Source organism: Mustelus asterias, chromosome 2 (genome assembly GCF_964213995.1).
Source record: "Mustelus asterias chromosome 2, sMusAst1.hap1.1, whole genome shotgun sequence".
Classification (NCBI taxonomy): domain Eukaryota; kingdom Metazoa; phylum Chordata; class Chondrichthyes; order Carcharhiniformes; family Triakidae; genus Mustelus; species Mustelus asterias.
In genome coordinates this window covers 64616832-64637846 of record NC_135802.1, presented here as the reverse complement: position 1 = coordinate 64637846, position 21015 = coordinate 64616832, and the positions used below count along the sequence as shown (strand labels likewise).

The 21015-nt window shown below is 40.3% G+C and overlaps 1 protein-coding gene across 1 annotated transcript in view; it reads right to left on the bottom strand.

Annotated features, from left to right (window-relative positions):
- Nucleotides 1-21015, bottom strand: part of LOC144508500 (contactin-associated protein-like 2) — a 1535312-nt gene that overhangs the window by 812282 nt on the left and 702015 nt on the right. The window contains exon 12 of the mRNA XM_078236477.1: nucleotides 11418-11524. Within this exon, the coding sequence (XP_078092603.1) occupies nucleotides 11418-11524 (107 nt within the window). The remainder of the gene's footprint in view (nucleotides 1-11417; nucleotides 11525-21015) is intronic.

Sequence of the window (21015 nt, the reverse complement as noted above, 5' to 3'; positions counted from 1 at the left end):
TTTCTAGAATGGACTTGCTCTGCTTTTTATGGTTGAGTGTTGCTCAGCAATTTTCAACTTTGCTCAGTAGATACCAGTGTTGCAACTAGAATAGCCCAATGGAAGGCAGGTCATTGATGAAGCAGCTGAAGACTGGTTAGCCTAGGAACTCCTGCAGTGATACCCTGGGGTTGAAAGAATTAGCCCACAACAAATACAATCACCTTATTTTGTGCGAGATATAATTCCAGCCACTGAAGAATCTTCACTGCAACTCCCATTGGCTTCAACTTTAGTCAGGTCTCACTTGATGAAGTAGTGTCTTGATGTTAAGGGCAGTCATTCTCATTTCACCTCTGGAATTCAACCCTTTTGTCATTTCTGGTCAACGCCTGGAATGTTGTCTGAAGCCGAGTGGTCCTGGCAGAACTCAAACTGAGCATTGGTGAGCAGGCTTCTGTTCAGTAACTGTCACTTCATAGTATGTTGATGACACCTTTCAACACAATTGATAATCAAGAATAGGCTGATGGGGCAATAATAGACCAGAATGGACTTGTTCTGCTTTTATGGGCAGAGCATACCTCGGCAATTTTCAACTTTGCTGAGTAGATGCCAGTGTTGTATATATACTGGAACACATTGGCAAGAAACATGGCAAGTTCTGTTGTACAAATCTTCAACTCTTCAGCACAAGCCTCCAGGGAGATTTACAAAACCTTGTCAAATGGGCCAATATATGGGGAAATAAATTTAATGTAGAGAAATGTAACATAATGTGAATCAGCAGTACTTGATGTCCATCAGTACCCATCTACGCAATGCATGATTCTCCCTTTGAGATTACTAAAGAATGTCATTACTTCGGAACCCACATCCAAAATAATTTATAGTGTGATGTACAAAGTCAATCTGCAGTCGCCAAGGGGTTGAAAATGCTTGGGTTTGTGAAACACAACTTCCATCACTTTTCCAGGAAAGGAAATGCTGTACCAGACATTGGTTTGAGTATTGCTGTAAAAAGAGGCATGCTGGTGAAGCTTTTCATCTTGCAATCACCAGGACCTAATCGCAAGAATACCAAACCTCAAAAGGAACAACAAGCAAAGTACTGACTGTATTTCCCACATTTGCAAAACTCAGAACAGTGCCCAACATTAGATATGATTCCATGATTGGACAACACTCACTAAGCAATCCTGATTGTGCAAAGAATTACACTAACATCCAATTTAAGATTATAGTCGGGCTCACAGTGTGGCTCACTTAGTCGCACACAGGACTCTGTCTTTTGTAAACACAAAGACCAAGTTTGCACATTTTCAACTAAACATGTGTGGAGGAGAGTCTGTTCCTTTGTTTATCCCCATGGCAATGCCTCTATCAATTTGTTCATTCCCATGGCAATGCCTCTATCAATCAGAGTCCACTTGGCAACCAATCAGAACCCTCTACCTATGCAGTAGAAATTGAGATTTGGTATTCTTGCGATTCTGTCCTGATGAATGCCAAATCAAAAGCTTTGACCATATGTCTCTTTTATCAACAGTGCTCAAGTTCTGAACCAGCAAGCAGCATTGGTTACATCACATGTAACACCATGATGTAATGTCAAAGGGCTCGGAAGGAAGATTTCATTGAGGCCTATGGTCAGAACATATTGGAGCCCGATTCCAGTAGAATTTGTACACAAATATTGAAACAAACTATCAACAGTGCAAAACTAACAGTAAAATATATTGACAGCAATCTCTGTTCTATCTATCTAATTTTAATAGCTCAACACAATAACAATGTGAGGCTGTGATAATGAACGTTCCTGGTGTGAAACATTGCCTGAAGGAAAGTGCAATATTTGATAGCCTGCTGTTACTTTAGGAAGGGAATGCAACAACACAAGCCATTTTATCCTGCTGTTTCAAACAACAAACCTTTGTGATGCATTAAAGTGCATCACTGGTGTACCCTGACTAATCCTTCATTTTTGTGCCAAAGCCTATTTTATTGAAAAAGTATTCAGTGCTTCTGAATATAATATTCATCAGAATATGTCTTTCATAATATCATTTTCACAATTCTGCAGTACAACTGTCATTACCCCACAAAGCAAGATTTGAGTATAAAATACAGTTTGTCATTCTCCTAGTTTTGTAAGTATCGCTTTTGCTAGTTTCATTATTCTAAATCATATTCACTGAAAGTCTACACGGAGAAGAGGTTACCGTGTTGCTGAAAGTTTACAGATATGACCATAATGAAGACATATAGCTGTGAAGAAACCAGGGAAATGAGATGAATTTTGTGATAATGACATGGTCTCTTAAAGTGCATGTCTCTACTCAGAACACTGCGTTGCTGAACTTACCTACTGTTTAATCACCATAAATACAATTTCCGTGAACATCATAAATGTACTTAGCCAACAAACCACCGCAGAATAGGTGCACAAGCATGAATACAAACACAACCACGTAAAATAGATGTACAAGTTCAAATGTCATCTTTTGTGTACGTCAAATAGGTGCCACTGTGCACAAAAACAGGAAAAAAAATATTTTATTGGATGTGTGTAACTTTCATTGGAACTTTTAACTTCCAAATTCGACTTGTCAAAAATCTAGATATTTGTGAACAAGGCAGAGTGGCTCCATTTATAGAGTGATTTGGCGCAAATCAGATAAAGGAACTACTTGAAAGTTCATGGACCTAATTCCACTCATCTGTGTCTTGTATCTCCCAACAAACCAACTTCCAGTATAATGCTGGATCCTGACTGGACTAGGATGAAGGAACGTCGGAATAGGAATAGGAATAGACAATTTAGTTCCTCATGCATGTTCCACCATTTAATGAGACAATTCCTGATCTGTGACCTAACTCTATAGACCTTGGATAGGAAAGGTTTAGAGGGGTATGGGCCAAACAGGCAAATGGAACTAGTTCAGTTCAGGAAGCCTGGTTGGCATGGATGAGTTGGGCCAAAGGTCCTGTTTCCATGCTGCAGGTCTCTATGACTCAATTTTGCCCCATGTTGCTTAATACCTTAGGTTATCAAAGGTCTACAAATCTCAGGTTTAAAATTAACAATAGATTTATCAACAACTCCCATTTCTGGAAGAAAGTTCCAAATTTCTATCATGTATGTACGTAAAATTTCACTTCACAAATTACATTTTATGTGACTGTGACAAAAGTAAACTTTTGCTCTTCATCCTTTGACACAGTTGACCACACCATTCTCCTCCAATGCCTCTCCACTGTTGTCCAGCAAGGTGGAACTGCTCTCATGTGGTTCCATTTCCATTTCGCTAATTGTAGCCAAATAAGTGCTTGCAATGTCTTCCCTTCTTGTTCCCTGATGGTTACCCATGTGTCCCCTAAGGATGAATCCATTCCCTTCTCTTATTCTGAGCTACATGCTGCCTCTTAGTGATATCACCCAAAAGCTCAGTTTCACATATACATTGACAGCACCCAATTCCACCTCCTCACCACCTCTCCACACTTCTTCACCATTGCTAAAGCATCAGGCTGCTTGTCCAACATGTCGTAGTGGATAAGCAAAAATGTCCTCCAATTAATATTGGACAGATGGAAGCCACTGTTTTCAGTTAGCCCTCATTCCAAACTCTGTTCCCTAATTACCAAACAACATCCCTCTCCCTGGCAACAGTCTGAGATTAAGCCACTCTGTTTGCAACCTTTGCATCACACATGATCCTGAGCTGAGCTTCCAACCTCATTTTCATGCCATCTCTAAGTCTGCCTATTTCCACCTCTATAACATCACTCAACTTCTTCACTGTCTCAGTTTATCTGCTGCTGAAATCTCAACCATGTCTTAGCTGCCCTAGACTCAACTATTCCACACACTGCTATCTTCTCTTACACATTCTATCTTCCATAAACTTGAGGTCATCCAAATGTCTGCTGCTCATATCTTAACTCACAACAAATCAATTTCCCTATCACCCCGTGCTTGTTGACCTACATTGGCTCCCAATCTAGCAATGTCTTGATAGTAACATCCTCATCCTGGTTTTCAAATCCCTCCATGGCCCTGCCCTTCCCTACCTCTAAGTTCCACCAGACCCACAATCTTCCAAGACATTGCCATTTCTCTAATTCTGGCCTCTTGTGTGTTGCCATTCATAATTGCTCCACCATTGATAGCTGCCACTTCAGTTGCCTAGATTCCAATCTCTAGAATCCCCCTCTGCTCAGTCTCATTACTTCAGTTTCCTCCTTCAGAACACTCCTTCACTTACCTCTTTGATTAAGTTTTTGATCATCTGACTTACTATCTCTTTACGTGGCTTGGTGTTGTGCTTTGTTATATAATGCTCCTGTGAAGGGCCTTGGAATGTTTCATTACATCGAAGTGCTATATAAATAGAAGTTATTGTTGCTGGTCTGAAAGATTTGGTCCTACTTTTCAGGCAATGCCTCCTTGTCTTAGATTCTCCAACCAGTTGAAATAGTTTCTCTCCAACAGCTCACAGCTCCCGTTAATATTTGAAAACTTATTCACTGCTTAATTTTCTGAATTCCAGGGAATACAACTCTAAAGTTTGGCTTACCTCTCCTAGTAATTTGTCCAGGTTTCATTCTGGTAAATCTACACTGCACTCACTCGAAGGCCAATGTGTCCTCACTGAGATGTGGTGCCCAGAACTGAACAAAGTACTTCAAGTTTTTGATCTGATTTGATTTATTATTGTCACATGTATTGGAATACAGTGAAAAGTATTGTTTCTTGCACATTATACAGACAAAGCATACCGTTCATAGAGAAAGAAAGGAGAGGGTTCAGAATGTAGTGTAACAGTCATAGCTAGGGTGTAGAGAAAGATCAACTTAATATAAGATAGATCCATTCAAAAGTTTGATGGTAGCGGGGATGAAACTGTTCTTGAATTGGTTGGTATGTGACCTCAGACTTTTGTATATTTTTTCCAATGGAAGAAGGTGGAAGAGAGTATGTCCAGGGTGTGTGGGGTCCTTGATTATGCTGGCTGCTTTTCTGAGGTGGGGGTAATTGTAGATGGAGTCAATGAATGGGAGGCTGCTTTGCATGGTGGACTCGGCTTTGTTCACAACCCTTTGTAGTTTATTGTGGTCTTAGAATCATAGAAATCATAGAAACCCAACAGTACAGAAAGAGGCCGTTCGGCCCATCGAGTCTGCACTGACCACAATCCCACCCATGCCCTACCCCCATATCCCCACACATCTAACCACTAATCCCTCTAACCTACGCATCTCAGGACACTAAGGGCAGTTTTTAGCATGGCCAATCAACCTAACCCGCACATCTTTGGACTGTGGGAGGAAACCGGAGCACCCGGAGGAAACCCACGCAGACACGAGGAGAATGTGCAAACTCCACACAGACAGTGACTCAAGCCGGGAATCGAACCCAGGTCCCTGGAGCTGTGAAGCAGCAGTGCTAACCACTGTGCTACCGTGCCGCCCGTCTTGGGCAGAGCAGGAGCCATACCAAGGTGTGATACATCTAGAAATGCCTCTTTCCATGGTGCATCTGTAACCGTTGGTGAGAGTCGTAGCAGACATACCAAATTTCCTTAACCTCCTGAGAAAGTCGAGGCGCTGGTGGGTTTTCTTAACTACAGCATCAACGTGGAGGGACCAGGGCAGCTTGTTGGTGATCTGGACACCGAGAAACTTGAAGCTCTCGACCATTTCCACTCCATCCCCATTGACGCAGACAGAGGCATGTCCACCACTTTGCTTCCTGAAGCGTAGTGAAGGTATGATCTAACCAGAGTTTTGCATCGCTGTAGCCTAACCTCTTACCCCCTTATATTCTAGTCCCTCAGCTATAAAGCCCAGCACTCCATTCGCCTCTTTAGTTATTTTTTGTACCAGCTTGTGACATTTTAATGAATGATGCAAAAGGACCCTGAGACTCTTTGGATTGTCAATATTTCTAGATTTTCACCAATTAGAAAGTACACTGACTTACTCTTTCTCAGGTCCAAATTGGATGATCTTACTTGAACTTCAGAACAAGAAGTCTTTTTGGGCAGCTCAATTTCTTCGGGTAGAGCTGCTGTCATTTGCTTCATTAGGGGAAGTTGGAAGCTCGGGGGCAGAATCTTCTAATCTGGAGTATAAATTGAAAGACGGGAGTGGAAATGCGAGTGATTTCTGTTACGTATTTTTATTTATTCCAATTGACTCACTAGAACTCTGCTGCATTACTGCATGCACCAGAAATGATGGGTGGCACAGCAGTTAGCACCACTGCGTCATAACGCCAGACCTGGGTTCAATTCTGGTGACTGTCTGTGTGGAGTTTGTATGTTCTCCCCGTGTCTGCATGGTTTCCTCCGGGTGCTCCAATTTCCTCCCATGGTCCAAAGATGTGCAGGTTAGGTGGATTGACCAAGGTAAATGTGCAGGGTTATGGGGATAGGGTGGAGTGGACCTGGGTGGGATGCTCTTTCAGAGATATGGTGCAGACTTGATGGGCCGAATGGCCTATTGCACTGTGGGGTTCTATGATTCTAATAGACCTCATCTATGAAGACTATTAAGAGGCTAGGAGAAGTATTTAGTTGCTTTGGATTTCCTGAACAGCTGGCAAGTGAAAACGGACTCAACTTGTCTCGCAGGAATTTGAGAACTTCCTACAAGAAAACGGTATTCAACACATTATTTCCCCACCGTATCACTAATGGACTAGCAGAACACTTCTTCCAAGCCCTAAAAGACACTTTGAAAGTAATCAAGGAAGAAAGGTCACGAAGCAAACGCCTTAACAAATTCTTGCTGGTCTATCTAGCACACATCCCACAACCAAGACTTCTCCTGCTTTACTCATGAAAAATAGGCAGCTGTATTCTGCATTTAATCTTTTAAAATCTTCGAAAATGAAGGAGATAATGCGACAGCCACAACAAGCGCAAATGGAATTGTGGGAAAGCAAGGCAATACACAATTTTCCACCAATGACAAGGGGCTCAGAACTCCATAGGGGAGACATGGGTTCCTGCCACTGAGCTTGTGCAGACTGGACCTGTCTCTTACACTGTCCAGACCAAAGATGACATTACCTGGAGGAGACATGCAGATCAATTATTGGCTGGAAGAAAAGATCTGCCAAATTTGGAGCCTGTTAAAATTTCAGGACAGGATTACAAAGTCCTGACTTGAACCTTCCTCCAACCTCAACATTACCAGACACCAATGAGAAAAGCAACACTTCATCTTCTGTTCTGATGCAGAGATAACCTCTAGTTCATATGTTAATGCTGGTTAAACAAACCACCAATGATGTCAGTGGAAAGACAAAGGCACCAGAGATTCAACGACAATTGTTCCAAAAGCGATGATCTCCTGACCGTCTGACTTATCAATAGAGGCTGACTTATTGACTACTGTTCATGTTGAAATGGTTTTGAACTTGTTTGAGGACATTCAATTTAAGGGAGAAGGAAACGTTATGTATTTGTATTTATTCCTACTGGTTCACTGGAGCTCTGCTGTATTAATGTATGGACTGGAAATGATGTAACAAATCTAGCACGCAAACAGAAAGATAAGCAGCAGCAATGGAAGAGTTCACACACCATTAATAAAGCTGTATTCATTTTTAACCAAATTCTGTCTTGCATATCACATCTCCAATACACAATGAAACTATATGTGATCTCATGCTGATTAGCTCATTAGATATGCATGTGTGAAGAACCTTACATTGGCTGGGCAGGGTGCTGACACCCCCATCGCTTCCTTCTCAGCTGGACTGCAGCTGCTAGAAATGCAGGTTGTCTGGAGCCAACATCATGCATGCCCGTGGTCATTTGTGATCAAATTGCAGTGATCCAATCTTACAAACAGTCCCTCTGACCCTGAGTATTTCAACCCTGTAGCAAGCATCGGTTTTCCCCCGCTCACTCCCTAGTCCACCATGGGGAAATCCATCCTAGAAGACCGCAGATGATTTCTCCTCCCATTCCTACATCCATGTGCATGAAGACTGCAGCATTGTCCGGGGTAATGAAAGCCATTTTTGCACCTGCTCCCTCATAAGTTATTGAGCTTCTCTCTATCACCCTCATGACATATTCAGGAGACCTTTGCCTTGTCATCAAAGACATGCCACCCATCCCATTAACAGCCATGATCATCTACTTAATACCCTTGGGGTACTAAACCGGTACATTGTTGTTGACCCCCCCCCCCCCCCCCAAAACCATCCCCGAACCCCTGCTCCCCTCCCTCACATCATTTCCCCCACAGCCCTGACCCACTTGCCTTGGAGAACCTGAATTGCCCTTCAATTAGCAGTGTGCCACAGGGATCAGTGCTGGGACCTCAACTGTTTACAATTGATATAAATGACTTGGAGGAAGGAATTGAAGGAATGGTTGCCAAATTTGCTGATGACACAAAGATTGGTAGGAAACTAAGTTATGAAGAGGACATAAGGAGGCTACAAAGCATTATAGATAGGTTAAGAGAGTGGGCAAAGATTTGGCAAATGGAGTACAATGTGGAAAAATGTGAAATTGTCCATTTTGGCAAGAAAAATACAAAATAAGCATATTATCTAAATGATAAAAGCAAATTATTGCGGATGCTGGAATCGGAAACCAAAAGAGAAAACGCTGGAAAATCTCAGCAGGTCTGGCAGCATCTGTAAGGAGAGAAAAGAGCTGACGTTGAGTCCAGATGACCCTTTGTAAAAGCTATTATCTAAATGGTCAGAGATTGCAGGGCTCAGAGTTGGAAAGGGACCTCTCCAGTGCATGAATCGCAAAAGACTAGTATGCAGGTACAGCAAGTAACTGGGAAAGCTAATAGAAGGATCCCATTAATTGCAAGGGAGATTGATTGCAAAAGTAGGGAGGTTATGCTTCAATTGTACAGGGCACTGATGAGACCACATTTGGAGTATTGTGTACAGTATTGATCACCAAAATTAGCCACCCATTTAAAATAGAGATGAGGCAATTTTTTAAACTCTGAGGGTTGTGAGTCTTTGGTACTCTCTTCCTGAAAAGATGGTGAAAGCAGAGTCACTGAATATTTTTAAAGCAGAGGTGGATAGATTCTTGGTATACAAGGGAGTATAGGTTATTTAGGGTCGGTAGAATGCAGGTTACTATCTGATCAGCCACGATCCTATTAAATGGTGGAGCAGGCTCAAGGGGTTGAATGGCCTACTTCTGCTCCTTGTTCATAAGCTCAGTGCAGACATTATTGCAACTCCCGATCTAGCTGGGATCTCAATGTTATGTGACCCATGAGTCAAAGAGCAAACCCGTTGCTATGTGGGCTTCACAATAGAGAGCTGAGCATGATTCCATGGTGTCTCTTTAGTCGTCTAATTGTGCTCACCTTTAACTCCACTCCCAAAAAGAGCCTCCTCCCTCCGTGAGTATTCATGTGTAGAGAACAACTGTGCTGTGATGAAGAGCCCTCTATTACCCTCAAAACCAGCCCCTCCCACCATTATCCTTGAACACATAATCATCACACTCTATATACCTTCCGCCACAGTGAGCCTACAACGGTTAGCATCCCCATGACCACCCTGACTCTGACCCTTCCCATTATTTATGCCACTTGTTTGGCCTTTTCCGTGACACCCCAGTGAGACCATCCACTAACCAACCATAATCCTGGCCCTGCCACCCTATGGCATCCCATCATCCCCACTCATTCACATCTGCTGCCCAGTACCTTCAGTTCAACCCCTAAGACCTCACTGTAGACAGCACCAACCCCGTCCTTTAGGACCATCTCTTTCCCACTTTTCCCTGTCTGGAAACCAAAACGTCACACTCAACATGCAAGGCTCTTACCTCCCTCCAACATCACTGCACCTTTGTCTTCCCTCCATGATTGTGTTCCTGCCTTCAACTCCCTCCCTGCCTCAGCCACCTTCTTGCCCCACCTTGCCTAACTGAACAATAGAACCCAAAGAGGAAAAATAGAGTGGCTGGCTACTCACTCCTACTCCAGTAAGTGGATTACCTCACCTGCTGCACACTAGTTTTTAATATGCAAGCTTAATTCTAAAGGCATGTATTGCTTGCTCACTGATAACTTAATTTGGAAGGGGAACTTTTAATCTGCATGTATGACATGCAGATTCATGCAAATGTACTTCCCACCACTTGCTGTCAGGAAGCTTGACACGCCTTAGAAACGTCCCTGAACTTAAATTGCATAAATTCATCCCACCGTTGGGAAGCTAATTTTTGGCCTCCCACTCAATTAAGGTCCTCTGGGAGCAGCGTACAATTCCGCCCCCTGTGCTTTCTCATGGACCAACTTTAGTTGCATGTAGCTCTGAAGCAGACTCAAAACATTAACTGTTTCTCGCTCCGGAGATGCCGTCAGATCTGGGTTTTTCCAGCATTTTCTGTTTTTATTTTACAATCGAACTTGCTTGAGAATGAAGGAATTGCTTTTGATATTTCTGAAATGAATGGATAGTAAATGCAATTCTTTGTACCCAATAATGCAGTTTAACACTCAAATATGGGATCGGAAACTGAATGCAACTCAAATTAATGTTTGTTTCAAGTTTACATTTCAAAGATTCCACTTAATAAAAATCATATATGTTATTGACTAATTTTGCAAACCAACTGTGAAGCAACTAATATATATTAACTCTACTGACATAGAATTTTATTCAGTTCTAGGTTCATTGCATAGCAAAAAGTTGATTAGTCTACATTACGTGAATTCCTCAATTGAATTGTAAGTTCTCAACATCTTTTATGCTCTTTGTCAATTTTAAATTTTAACACATTTTCAAAGAATAGATTGAGAATTCTTTCAAAAGCACACTTAATACCAACTCTAAAATTGTCTAATACCATTTTATCAGTGACTGAACCATGTGCCATGAGTGCTTGCAAGGTTGCTGGGCTATGATATTATACTGAAGCTCATTCTGAGAAGTATGGCTTTGTAATATGTCTCACATCATAGCAGATAAAATCATGCACACTGAACTCATACAAACACCAGTGAAAAGCTTTGTCAAGCACTCTAGGGTGGTACTAACCCTTAAGTGAATCTCAATTCAGAATAGTAATGGTCAGGAAGACTCAAGACAGCTCACATCATTTCAGTATGTGTCCTCTTCAGTCTGCAGTTCATAATGGTTAGTCAATTAGAATTCCTTATGTGGTAAGAGGGGTATTTTAAAAGCTAATTATATTTTAAATTATTTACTTTTAGAATAGTTTCCTTGTATTTAAAGAACATGGTTGTTAATAATTTGTAGTTTCTTCCTTTCCTATAAAACGTTAGGGGTTTCCTTAGTCATGGTTTGACATGAAAGATAATTGTATTTTCATGACCTCAATGACTTTTACACTAGCATAGCAAACTTCATGCACCTGTATCAACAGAGAATTGCAACGGGTAAAAATAGGTCATCTACTCACAGTTGTGACAGGTTGCCCCAGAATATCCTGTTCCCTCACAGTTGCATTTAAAGCTATCCCAGGTTTGCGTGCATCTTCCTCCATGTTCACAGTGATTTGGTAAGCATCTGTCAGAAGGCAATGCAGAAATGTCTGAGGTACTGATTCAAATAGGGACAAAAAGTTCAAGGTCTGCTCGATGCAAAAATGTATAGGCACAACATTTTGGAAGTCAAACTCATCAGGATATTAGTTAACATTTCTACAGCAATTAATCCTTGTTGCATAATGGACTTAGATTAATTATCAGTGTAATGAAAACAAATTGAATATTTAATAAGATAGCAAATGACAAAAATAAAAAATGAGATTTAGGAAACAATAAAGATGGCAAAAATGCTTTGCATAATAATACATTTTATGAACACATTTAACTTACAAATAATTGTTTTCTGTTGTGGGGAATTAAAACAGAATCTTGGAAGAAATATACACTTATATATATTATATATGGTGACACAAAATGTGAAACATATGCAATAAAGTGCATTAAAATATTGAACAATGAAATATTGGTGATTACAGCAAAATAAAAGTGACACCTAAATTTTTCAGCACATCAATCATCGCTCGGCATCGCATCTTCAGCTATTTCCATGAATTATATTTCAAAATGCATGTTTCACCATTCAGAAAAAAAAACAATGCTACATACTCTCAAAAATCCACATCACAATATTTAGAATAAAAGGTGCAGTCTAAGAAATATGCTTCAAAATTCTTCAAGTGATTCTTCAGATACCTACTGGTATTTTTTCTGCACCTGCTATATTTTATCAGCTATGATGCCGAAAGAATTCAACCTTTAAAGAAATTTACAGATAAAGAATATAGAAATCACTGTTGGTAACATAACCAGGAAAATGCTGAACACATTTGTAGGGCATGTTTCCCTTTAAACACAGGGGCTAATCCATTTATTTTCAAGATCGACCACTTAAAAGGCAAATAAAACAAAGGACAGTACAGCAAAGGAACAGGCCCTTCGGCCCGCCAAGCCTGCGAAAGCCAGGACGCACTACAACATGAGTTCCACTGAGCTCCATTGGAAGCCAGTGTGTCTATAATGGTTGGTATGCCAAATGAGTTGAAGCATACCAGCCTTTGCATTGGCAAGATGAGCTTCCTTGGTGTTGTGTCGGCTAGGAAAGAAGTATGGACCTCAGAAAATTACATTTAAGAACAGATACTTGACCTGCTCTGGGGGAGTCAGTGTTGGAGGGCACTGAAAGGATCTTGCCTATGGATTTTGTGTAGAAGAACACAGGATCACGAGTAGGCTATTTAACCCCTCAGGCTTATTCCGCGGTTCAATGAGATCATGGCTGATCTGTAACTTAACCCCATTTCCCTTTGGATATCAAATATCCATCAAACTCAGATTTAAATTTACATTTTATCTTCTAGCATTCATGGGACCCAAGAGTTAGAAGATGATGAAAAATTTGAAGGTGGCAATGGTTGAGCCACAATTAGCATACTACATGCAGTTTTGTATGCACCATTCTAGAAAGGACATTAAATCTATAGACCATATACAGCATAGATTCATTGGAATATTGTCAAGGGTGGGAAATTATAATTATGGTGAAGGATGTGATGCTGGATTATTTCAACCAGAGCAGGCTATGCAAAAACAGAATGATTCATCTTGGCCTCCTACTGAGATTCCCAATATCACAGGTGCCCACTTTGAACAAATTTGATGCATTCCATGTGATATCCATAAATGGCTGAGTGCATTGGATACTGCAGAGGCCATGTATTCTGACAACATCCTGGTTTTATTGCTGAAGACTTGTGCTCCAGAGCTACCCATGTTGTTCACTTCACTGTTCCATGACAACACAAGCATCTTTGCAACAATATTCAAAATTGTCCAGGCATGTTCTGTTCACTAAAAGCAAAAGAAAAACCCAATCTAGTCAATTATTGTCAAATCATTCTACTTTCAATCATTAGCAAAGAAATTTACAGTGCTATCAAGCAGCAATTACTCAGCAGTAATCTGGTCAGCAAAATTCAGTTTGGGTTCACCAGGAGCATTCAGGTAAAGATTTAATTACCACCTTGTTCCAAACAAGAACCAAAGGGTTGAATTCCAGAGTTGAGGTGAGAGTGACTGCCCTTGTCATCAAGGTAGCATTTGACAGAGCTTGAGATCAAGGAGCCCTCATCAAATTAAGGGGAGAACTCTCCTCAGTTTTTAGAAAGATCAACATAAAAGAAGGTGGTTGTGATTGCTGGAGGTTAACCTTCTAAGCCCCAGGGCATCATTGCGGGAGTTCTTCAGAACACTGTTCAAAGCTCAACCGTCTACAGCTGCTTTATCATAAGGTCAGAAGTGGGAATACTCACTGATTATTGCAGCATTTAGTTCCATTTGAAACTCCTCAGGGAATGAAGAAATCCATGCCTCCATGTAACAAGACCTGAACAACATTCAGGCTTGGGTTGATAGTGGCAAGTTTCATGCTACTCAAGTATTAGGAAAAGATCATACCCAACAAAAGATAATTTAGCTTCCCTTGATATTTAATGGCATTAACATTTCTGGATCCCCACATGTCTGGTCCAGTTAAGCTTCTGGCCAATGTTGATTCCCAGGATTTTGATGGTGGGGATTCAGAGGTAGCAATTCAGACAAAAATAAATTTCTTGCAGAATGTTCTGATATTTCATGGAAAGTGCAGAAACTTAAGAGAATAATTTCATTTCAGTTACAGGAGACAATGACAACCAACAAGAAATTGTTATGAAACATCAGCAGCATGGGGTATCCTTTATCATGCAACATTACTGTGTTTAATGATTTGAAACCCATCTAATTCATTCACTTGTTTAAGTGCTGAATATTTAAATTATTACAGATCATTTGTATGCCATGTATTTCTGAATCTGTTAACGGTATTTTTCTTTAACTTCTAATGTCTGTTATGAAATCCCAGGATAAATTGCCGTATTTGTACCATTTCTCAAGGATGTCATGTTGAAACTTTAAGCATTTTAAATGAGTTGTGATATAGGATATAAACCATTTGATTCAAGATGGCACTGGAGCTTGGTGACGACTTCTTGCAAGTTGTGCCCAGCATACCCTCCAATTTTACATTTTACTCTCGTTCTATGCTTCTCAAACTCTATGCTAACTCTTATCAACTAACAGTGCACTATTAAGTTGATCTTCCTCTACATCCTAGCTATGACTGTAACACTACATTTTGCACTCTCCTTTCTCCAGGAACGGTACGCTTTGTCTGTATAGTGCGCAGGAAACAAGACTTTTCACTGTATACCAATACATGTGACAATAATAAATCAAGTCAAGTCAAAAAAGAGAGGCATGCGCCCCCCCAAGTTTCAAATGATTGCATCTTTCATCTCCTAACATTTGGGGTTAAATTTCTTCCTTGAGATGCGAGCTGAGTGCTGCATATTCCAAGTTTATAATTTCTGAAAATGATTATTGCAAAATTCAAGTGTGACTGGGGAAGAGCATACAAGTGGACACTTTAATTATAGATGACAGATGGATGCATATTAAAAGGATTTCCATTCTTTGATGAGTTTTAATCAACTGCTTGACATTCAGAAACAATGAAACAGTGCACCTGGGTTTAATTTAAATATCTGATAGATTTGTACAACTGGCTCACCTTTAAAACAAAGGAAAGAAAACACTTTGGGAACTCCATTTTAAAAAAAATCTACATATCTATATTAATCTTGGATTTGGTAGCATTTGACACAGAATTTGCAATAATTTATAAGTCGTTTTGTAATTCATGTCTAAGTATTTCTTTCTTTTCATCATAATCTCTTTTAATTTACATAATGTTCAAAAAAGTATGTTGTGCGTTACAAATGTCAAATTTGAATAAATACCATAAGGAACACTTCAGAAGAATCCATTGATTTTTAGAAAATCTAATGGCACAGAAACTGGGTTTCATAAATGCAAACTTGAGTGCTACCTAACTTGCACTTTCAATTATAATATTTATATATACTGTAATTAGAAATATTTCAAATCCTGAGCTTTCATGAATGTATTCAGCAACATTGGCTTTTTAAATCCCCTTTTATTGCACAAACATAATAATTTGTTCCAAGCCATATAAACACAGCAGTTATTGTGTAAAGTATCGTTGGAGTCTTATTTGTCACACTGGATGTTTTTCATAAGATGCTGACAATATGATATTCTCGAAGGCAAATAAATTCACCAACCATTCTCTCTTTTACCCCACAAAGTAAACGATACTAACTTGGAAAGTGACTGGGATATCTATCTCTTTCAGGAATTATCAGGATACAACGCACACAATTGCCTCCTGCACCATTTAAAACAGGTCATTTTCAATTATCTTGATTACAGGGGCATTTAGTGTAAGTTTCACTTTGAGGGTCACCCTCAGCTGAAGGGTTTGCTAGTGGGGGGGTGAGGGTTACCAACTAAAGTCATGACTAATGACGCCAGTGCGGTGGCCAGAGGGGGAGAGCAGCTACAATGAGGCCTACTCTGCCACCACAAACATGATCGAGCGGTGCATAGGCCTTCTGAAGATACGGTTCCACTGTCTGGACTGCTCTGGCGGGGCTCCCCAATACAGCTTCCAGAGGGTCGCGCTGATAGTAGTCGCACACTGTGTCCTCCACAACCCGACACAGCAATGGTGCAACATGGTGGAGGAGATTGAAGAAGCGGCCTCATCATAAGAGGAGGAGGACCAGGATGGGGTTGAGGACGAGCCTGAGGAGGACCTGGAGGATGCTAGACAGGTAGCGGCAGCCAGTGTCCAACAAAGCCAGAGGAGCAGGGATGCCCTCATAGCCTCCAGATTTGAGGTCTAGGGAGTCTCTTAGTCCAGCAGCTCAAACCCCATATCCCCTCTTATTCTTAAACCCTGCCTTTCCTGATCCCTTATTCCCCCCTTTCCAGACACCTGGTCTCTCTCCTTCCTCTGAACCTGGTCACTCCTTCCCTTCAACCTTGTCCTCACTGTGCGCAAACCTGTGGTGCTCTCAGACCCTGAGGATATCTGACTTTTATCTTTCTGCTGACAGAACACAGACCTCCTGCCTCGTTCCTGTGTGTGCAATGGGCCACAGTACATGTAGTAGAATGGGGGCAGGGGGAGGGGGAGAGGGAGCGAGGTTCAGCCTCATAGACTGGTAATGCTGTGATACTAGGAAATCTCAGACGGGTGAGCTCATGGCCTCCCACTCTGGGTGAGATTGGAGAGCCTGTGGGAAGATCAGAGGTCTGATATGCAGACAGAGGTAGACCACCGCTCCCATCCCAACCATGCTGCACCCAACATCATTACATTTTCCCTGCTCGCGAACCTATCCCTGACCTTCTCTTTTGCTTCACCAGCCCTTTCCCCCTTTTCAACAGCATAAAAACCATCACTTTGTTAGCCACCTTTAATTCTAAATGCTGCCAGATCTGTGAAATTTTTCCAGAACTTTCTGTTTTTATTATAAGATTGCAAGTTGTTACCTGAGTTAGATGCAGACATAGCTGTCTGCAACAACTGGCCTTCTTAATTCAGGGCAAAAGAAACTTTGGTCCCAACACTTTGATGCTTGAGCACTAATGTCTGACAGACAGCTAATTGGTTTGTATAAAAAATAGTTTGTTGCACAAAAATACTTCTTGAATGAAATTTTTCTTTATAATGCACTTCGTTTAATTTTAACGATCAGCATTAATTGAAAATAAAACAAGTGCAACATTCATTTAGCAATAGGTGACCTACTCACGTACAGTAATGAAGCAATTTATCTTTGTTTAAATGAATATATTGTGACATCTCACTTATGCTATAAGTTTCAAAATGGAATTCTAATACCATTTTAAACTCTGCAGACACATTCAGTGAGAAAAGGCTTTGAATCATTAAATACACAAATTTTGCATTAATAAATTGTAATATAATGTATTATTTAGGATTATCATATATAGTGATGGAAAATTATGTACAGATTGGTTATCAATGAATGTTTAAAAGATTTTAATTTAAGGTTATGCAACAAGCCTCATAAAGAGGGTGCATTTTTCATGATTTATTTCATATATAATTTCATACAAACCTTATTAACAGCATCATAAATACACCCAGGGGGCATCCTGAAGCCCTTTCCATGCTTCTATGATCATTGTTTGTCTGAAGAACTTCATAATACAAGATCTACTTTTGTCTTTCATTAGTCAAACATGTTCCCCCATGTCTTAATGTCATGGTTAACTTGCATTAGAATTACAAAATGAGTTTTTCTTTTCCATTTTACTAAGGTCTATAGTTTTGTCTCCCTTCAGTTGCCTCTTTTCAAGGCTGAAAAGCCCAAATTTCTCTGATTGCTCCTTATAACTTGGACATGAGGGAATAACACCTTATCAGCTGCTCGCCATTCCTCACTCTCTCAATCGCCATATTTGCCTTGAGTCTTAACAGCCAAATTGGAACACAGTACACGCATATAGTTTGACCAATTTACTGTACAGTTCAGCATAACACGCTTTCACTTGCATTCCACTGTTTAACCGTTATATTTGCTTTGCTGATTGTTGCTCCACAGTGACTTGGTATGCTAAATGCTGAGTTGACAAATATCCCAGCTAACTTTCAATTTTGGCCTTAGCTATTTTATTCATGTACACAGGGTATATATGTCAATCTGTTCACATTCTCTGTTCACTACATTAAATCCCAACTCAAGTTCAAATTTCTCCAAATTTGAATGAACAAATACATAATATTTGTTAGAATGTGGTGAAGAAGACACCCTTTTAACCTTATAAAAGGAAACACTAAAGAGACTGGGAGACTATTTCCCAGTTGCATTAAACATTAAGCTTGAAATATTGGCCTGGATTTTACAGTCAGCATTGAATGAATGATATTTAGCATTCATTATTCTAACAGTTGCCAAGAGACCTTTCACCAGCTTCTGGATGGCAATTTATGCTCAGTATGGCTCGAGTTTTCCAGGACTAACAGATTGCACAGGAAGGAATTAGGGATGGGGTGGGTGGAGCGATGCTTGACATCTTCCCGCCACCATGCCACTTTGTCGGCGGTGGGAAAGTTGGAAGATCGGCCAGCCATTAGGAGGCCAATTAGCCACTTGATGTACTCTTTGAATGGTATGTTTTGTCTGTATAGGCACCAAGAAACAATACTTTTCACTGTATCCCAATACACGTGACAATAATAAATCAAATCAAATTCTCACTTCCATATGCATTTTTCCTTCATTTTGAGGACCCACTGACACAGAAGAGACAATGGGGTGAAATTCAGCAGGCTCTCCATAACCAGGGACGATAATCTCCACTGAAAATAATGACCATCCTAATGGTAAGAGCAACCCAGGCACCCAGCAAGCTCTCCTATCCCGGTTGTCAGGGCCTGCTGGCTTAGTCCAGATGTCCTCCAGCACCAACTATCTCTCTTCAAGGGTGCCCTGAGGCGGTTGAGCCACTGGCTCTCTGATTGGACTGGCAGCTCTTTGGGGCAGGTTGCCATCTTAATGAAAATGTCTCTCAGTGTTTCCCAGTACCCTTCAAAGTAGAGTCACTTCCCGCTTTTGACCCTGGGGATAGGTCACCTACTGTCTCTAGAGAATTCAGCCTTATGTCTGAAATAATGTAGGGCTCTCAATATGAGATCTGTGCTCATTGTGCATAAAGCCAGCAACAGACTGTCTCTTCGATCGACCAGATTGAAAATTTCTCACTGTGGCACTCAGGGGTTAATCTGGGAAGAACAAGCTTGTATATTTAAATCAATGTAAAATTAAATACAGAAAACACATTAACGTGAGGGAAAGAAAAATGGGAATAAGACAAATAAAAGATAGAAAGATATAAAAGATCATTTAAGTTTTCATTTCTATAAATCTCCAACAAAAATTAAATTTGAAGAAATGAGACTCCACACCTATAAAACTAAATTTTGAGTGCCAGAGTGATTGTTTATATTGAACGTTTTCCATGATAATAAAAGTTTTACATTTGAATGGATACATCCTAATTTCCTCGGGCATCTGCATTGTGACCAACTTGTAGAGGAGCAGGGAAAATCAGATAGCAACTTGCCAATTTTCTTGCATGTGCAGTCTCGACAAGATACTATCAAATTATTTCTTCACAAAGGTGAGCACTGAAAGCTTCACAATTATTTTTGCTGCAAAATTAGGGTCATTACGTTTTACTGAACTATGCAGGAAATATTCAGTACTTGAAGTTTTATTTGGGAAAATATGAATTGGAGGGAACAAAAGATCCAGATATAAAAAAATACCTTGCTAACTTTAAAATGTTGAAGAAAAATAGTCAAAATTATTTTAGGTTTCATTTGCAAATCTGCCACAACTTCAAGTTGTCTGAAACGATTTGACCTGTGCATATTATTACCCCATCATGCTACATGTTCCAGTGAAGCTTAACACGCACACTGGAGAAACAGCACCTTATGTTCTGATTCGGCACTTCACAGTCTTCTGGACTCAACACTGACTTCAACAACTTCAGACCATGAATTCTGTCCTCCATTTGAATTCCCCCCTCCCCCTCAGTTTGTTTTCACAGTTTTGCTTTCAGGGCTGACCTTTACTCTGCTATTAACATCTACTCTGGACCAATGCTTTGATTACTTACAACTACCCCAACCACTCCCTTTGTCATTTGGTCCATGACATATTTTGTATTTAATCCTTCCTGACTTCTAATCCATCCCCTTTCCTCCACTTGATACACCCATTTTTCTACAGCATAAAATTCATCATATTTCTACCTCTCTTCAATTCTGAAAAGGAGTCATATTGGACCCTCTCCACAGATATTGCCAGAACTGCTGAGTTTTCTGGCACTTTGTTTTTATTCCATAAAACCTACATCTTTGACCAAGCTTTTGACTATCTCACCTAATTTCAATTTATACGATTTGGTGCAATTTTCTTGTTTTATAATGCTCCCATGAAGCACCTTAGGATATTTTAGTATCTCAAAGTGCTTTATAAATCACAGGTTGCTGTTATCTGCTTCCCACAAGTTGCTGGTCAGATTCTTAGGCTAGAATGCTAAGGAATATCCAGTGGTGTTATGTTTATACACTCGGATAGCTTTTATTCAAATGAGTTGTCATTGTTCTCATTTTTGCAGAATAGCTTGAAGCTGTATATGACTTCCTGACTAGAGGTAATGATCCTGAGCAAAGCATCACTTACAACAATTTGCATTTACAGAGCACCTTTAGCATTGTGAAGAATGTTCAAAGACACTTCACAGGAGCATTATTGGACAACATTTGGCACTGAGATATTAGAAGAACACAACATTCTGAAAGCACTCAGCAGGTCAGGCAGTATCTGCAGAGAGAGGAACAGATAACTCAGACAAAAATAATCAGTTCTGGTTTTGAGTTGCTGAGGAGATCCAGCATTTTCTATTTTTATTTCATATTTCCAGGGTACAAACTAGACACCAGGATATATAACAAAAGGTTTGTCCAAAGAGATAGGCTTGAAGGAGTGATTAAAATGAAGAGAC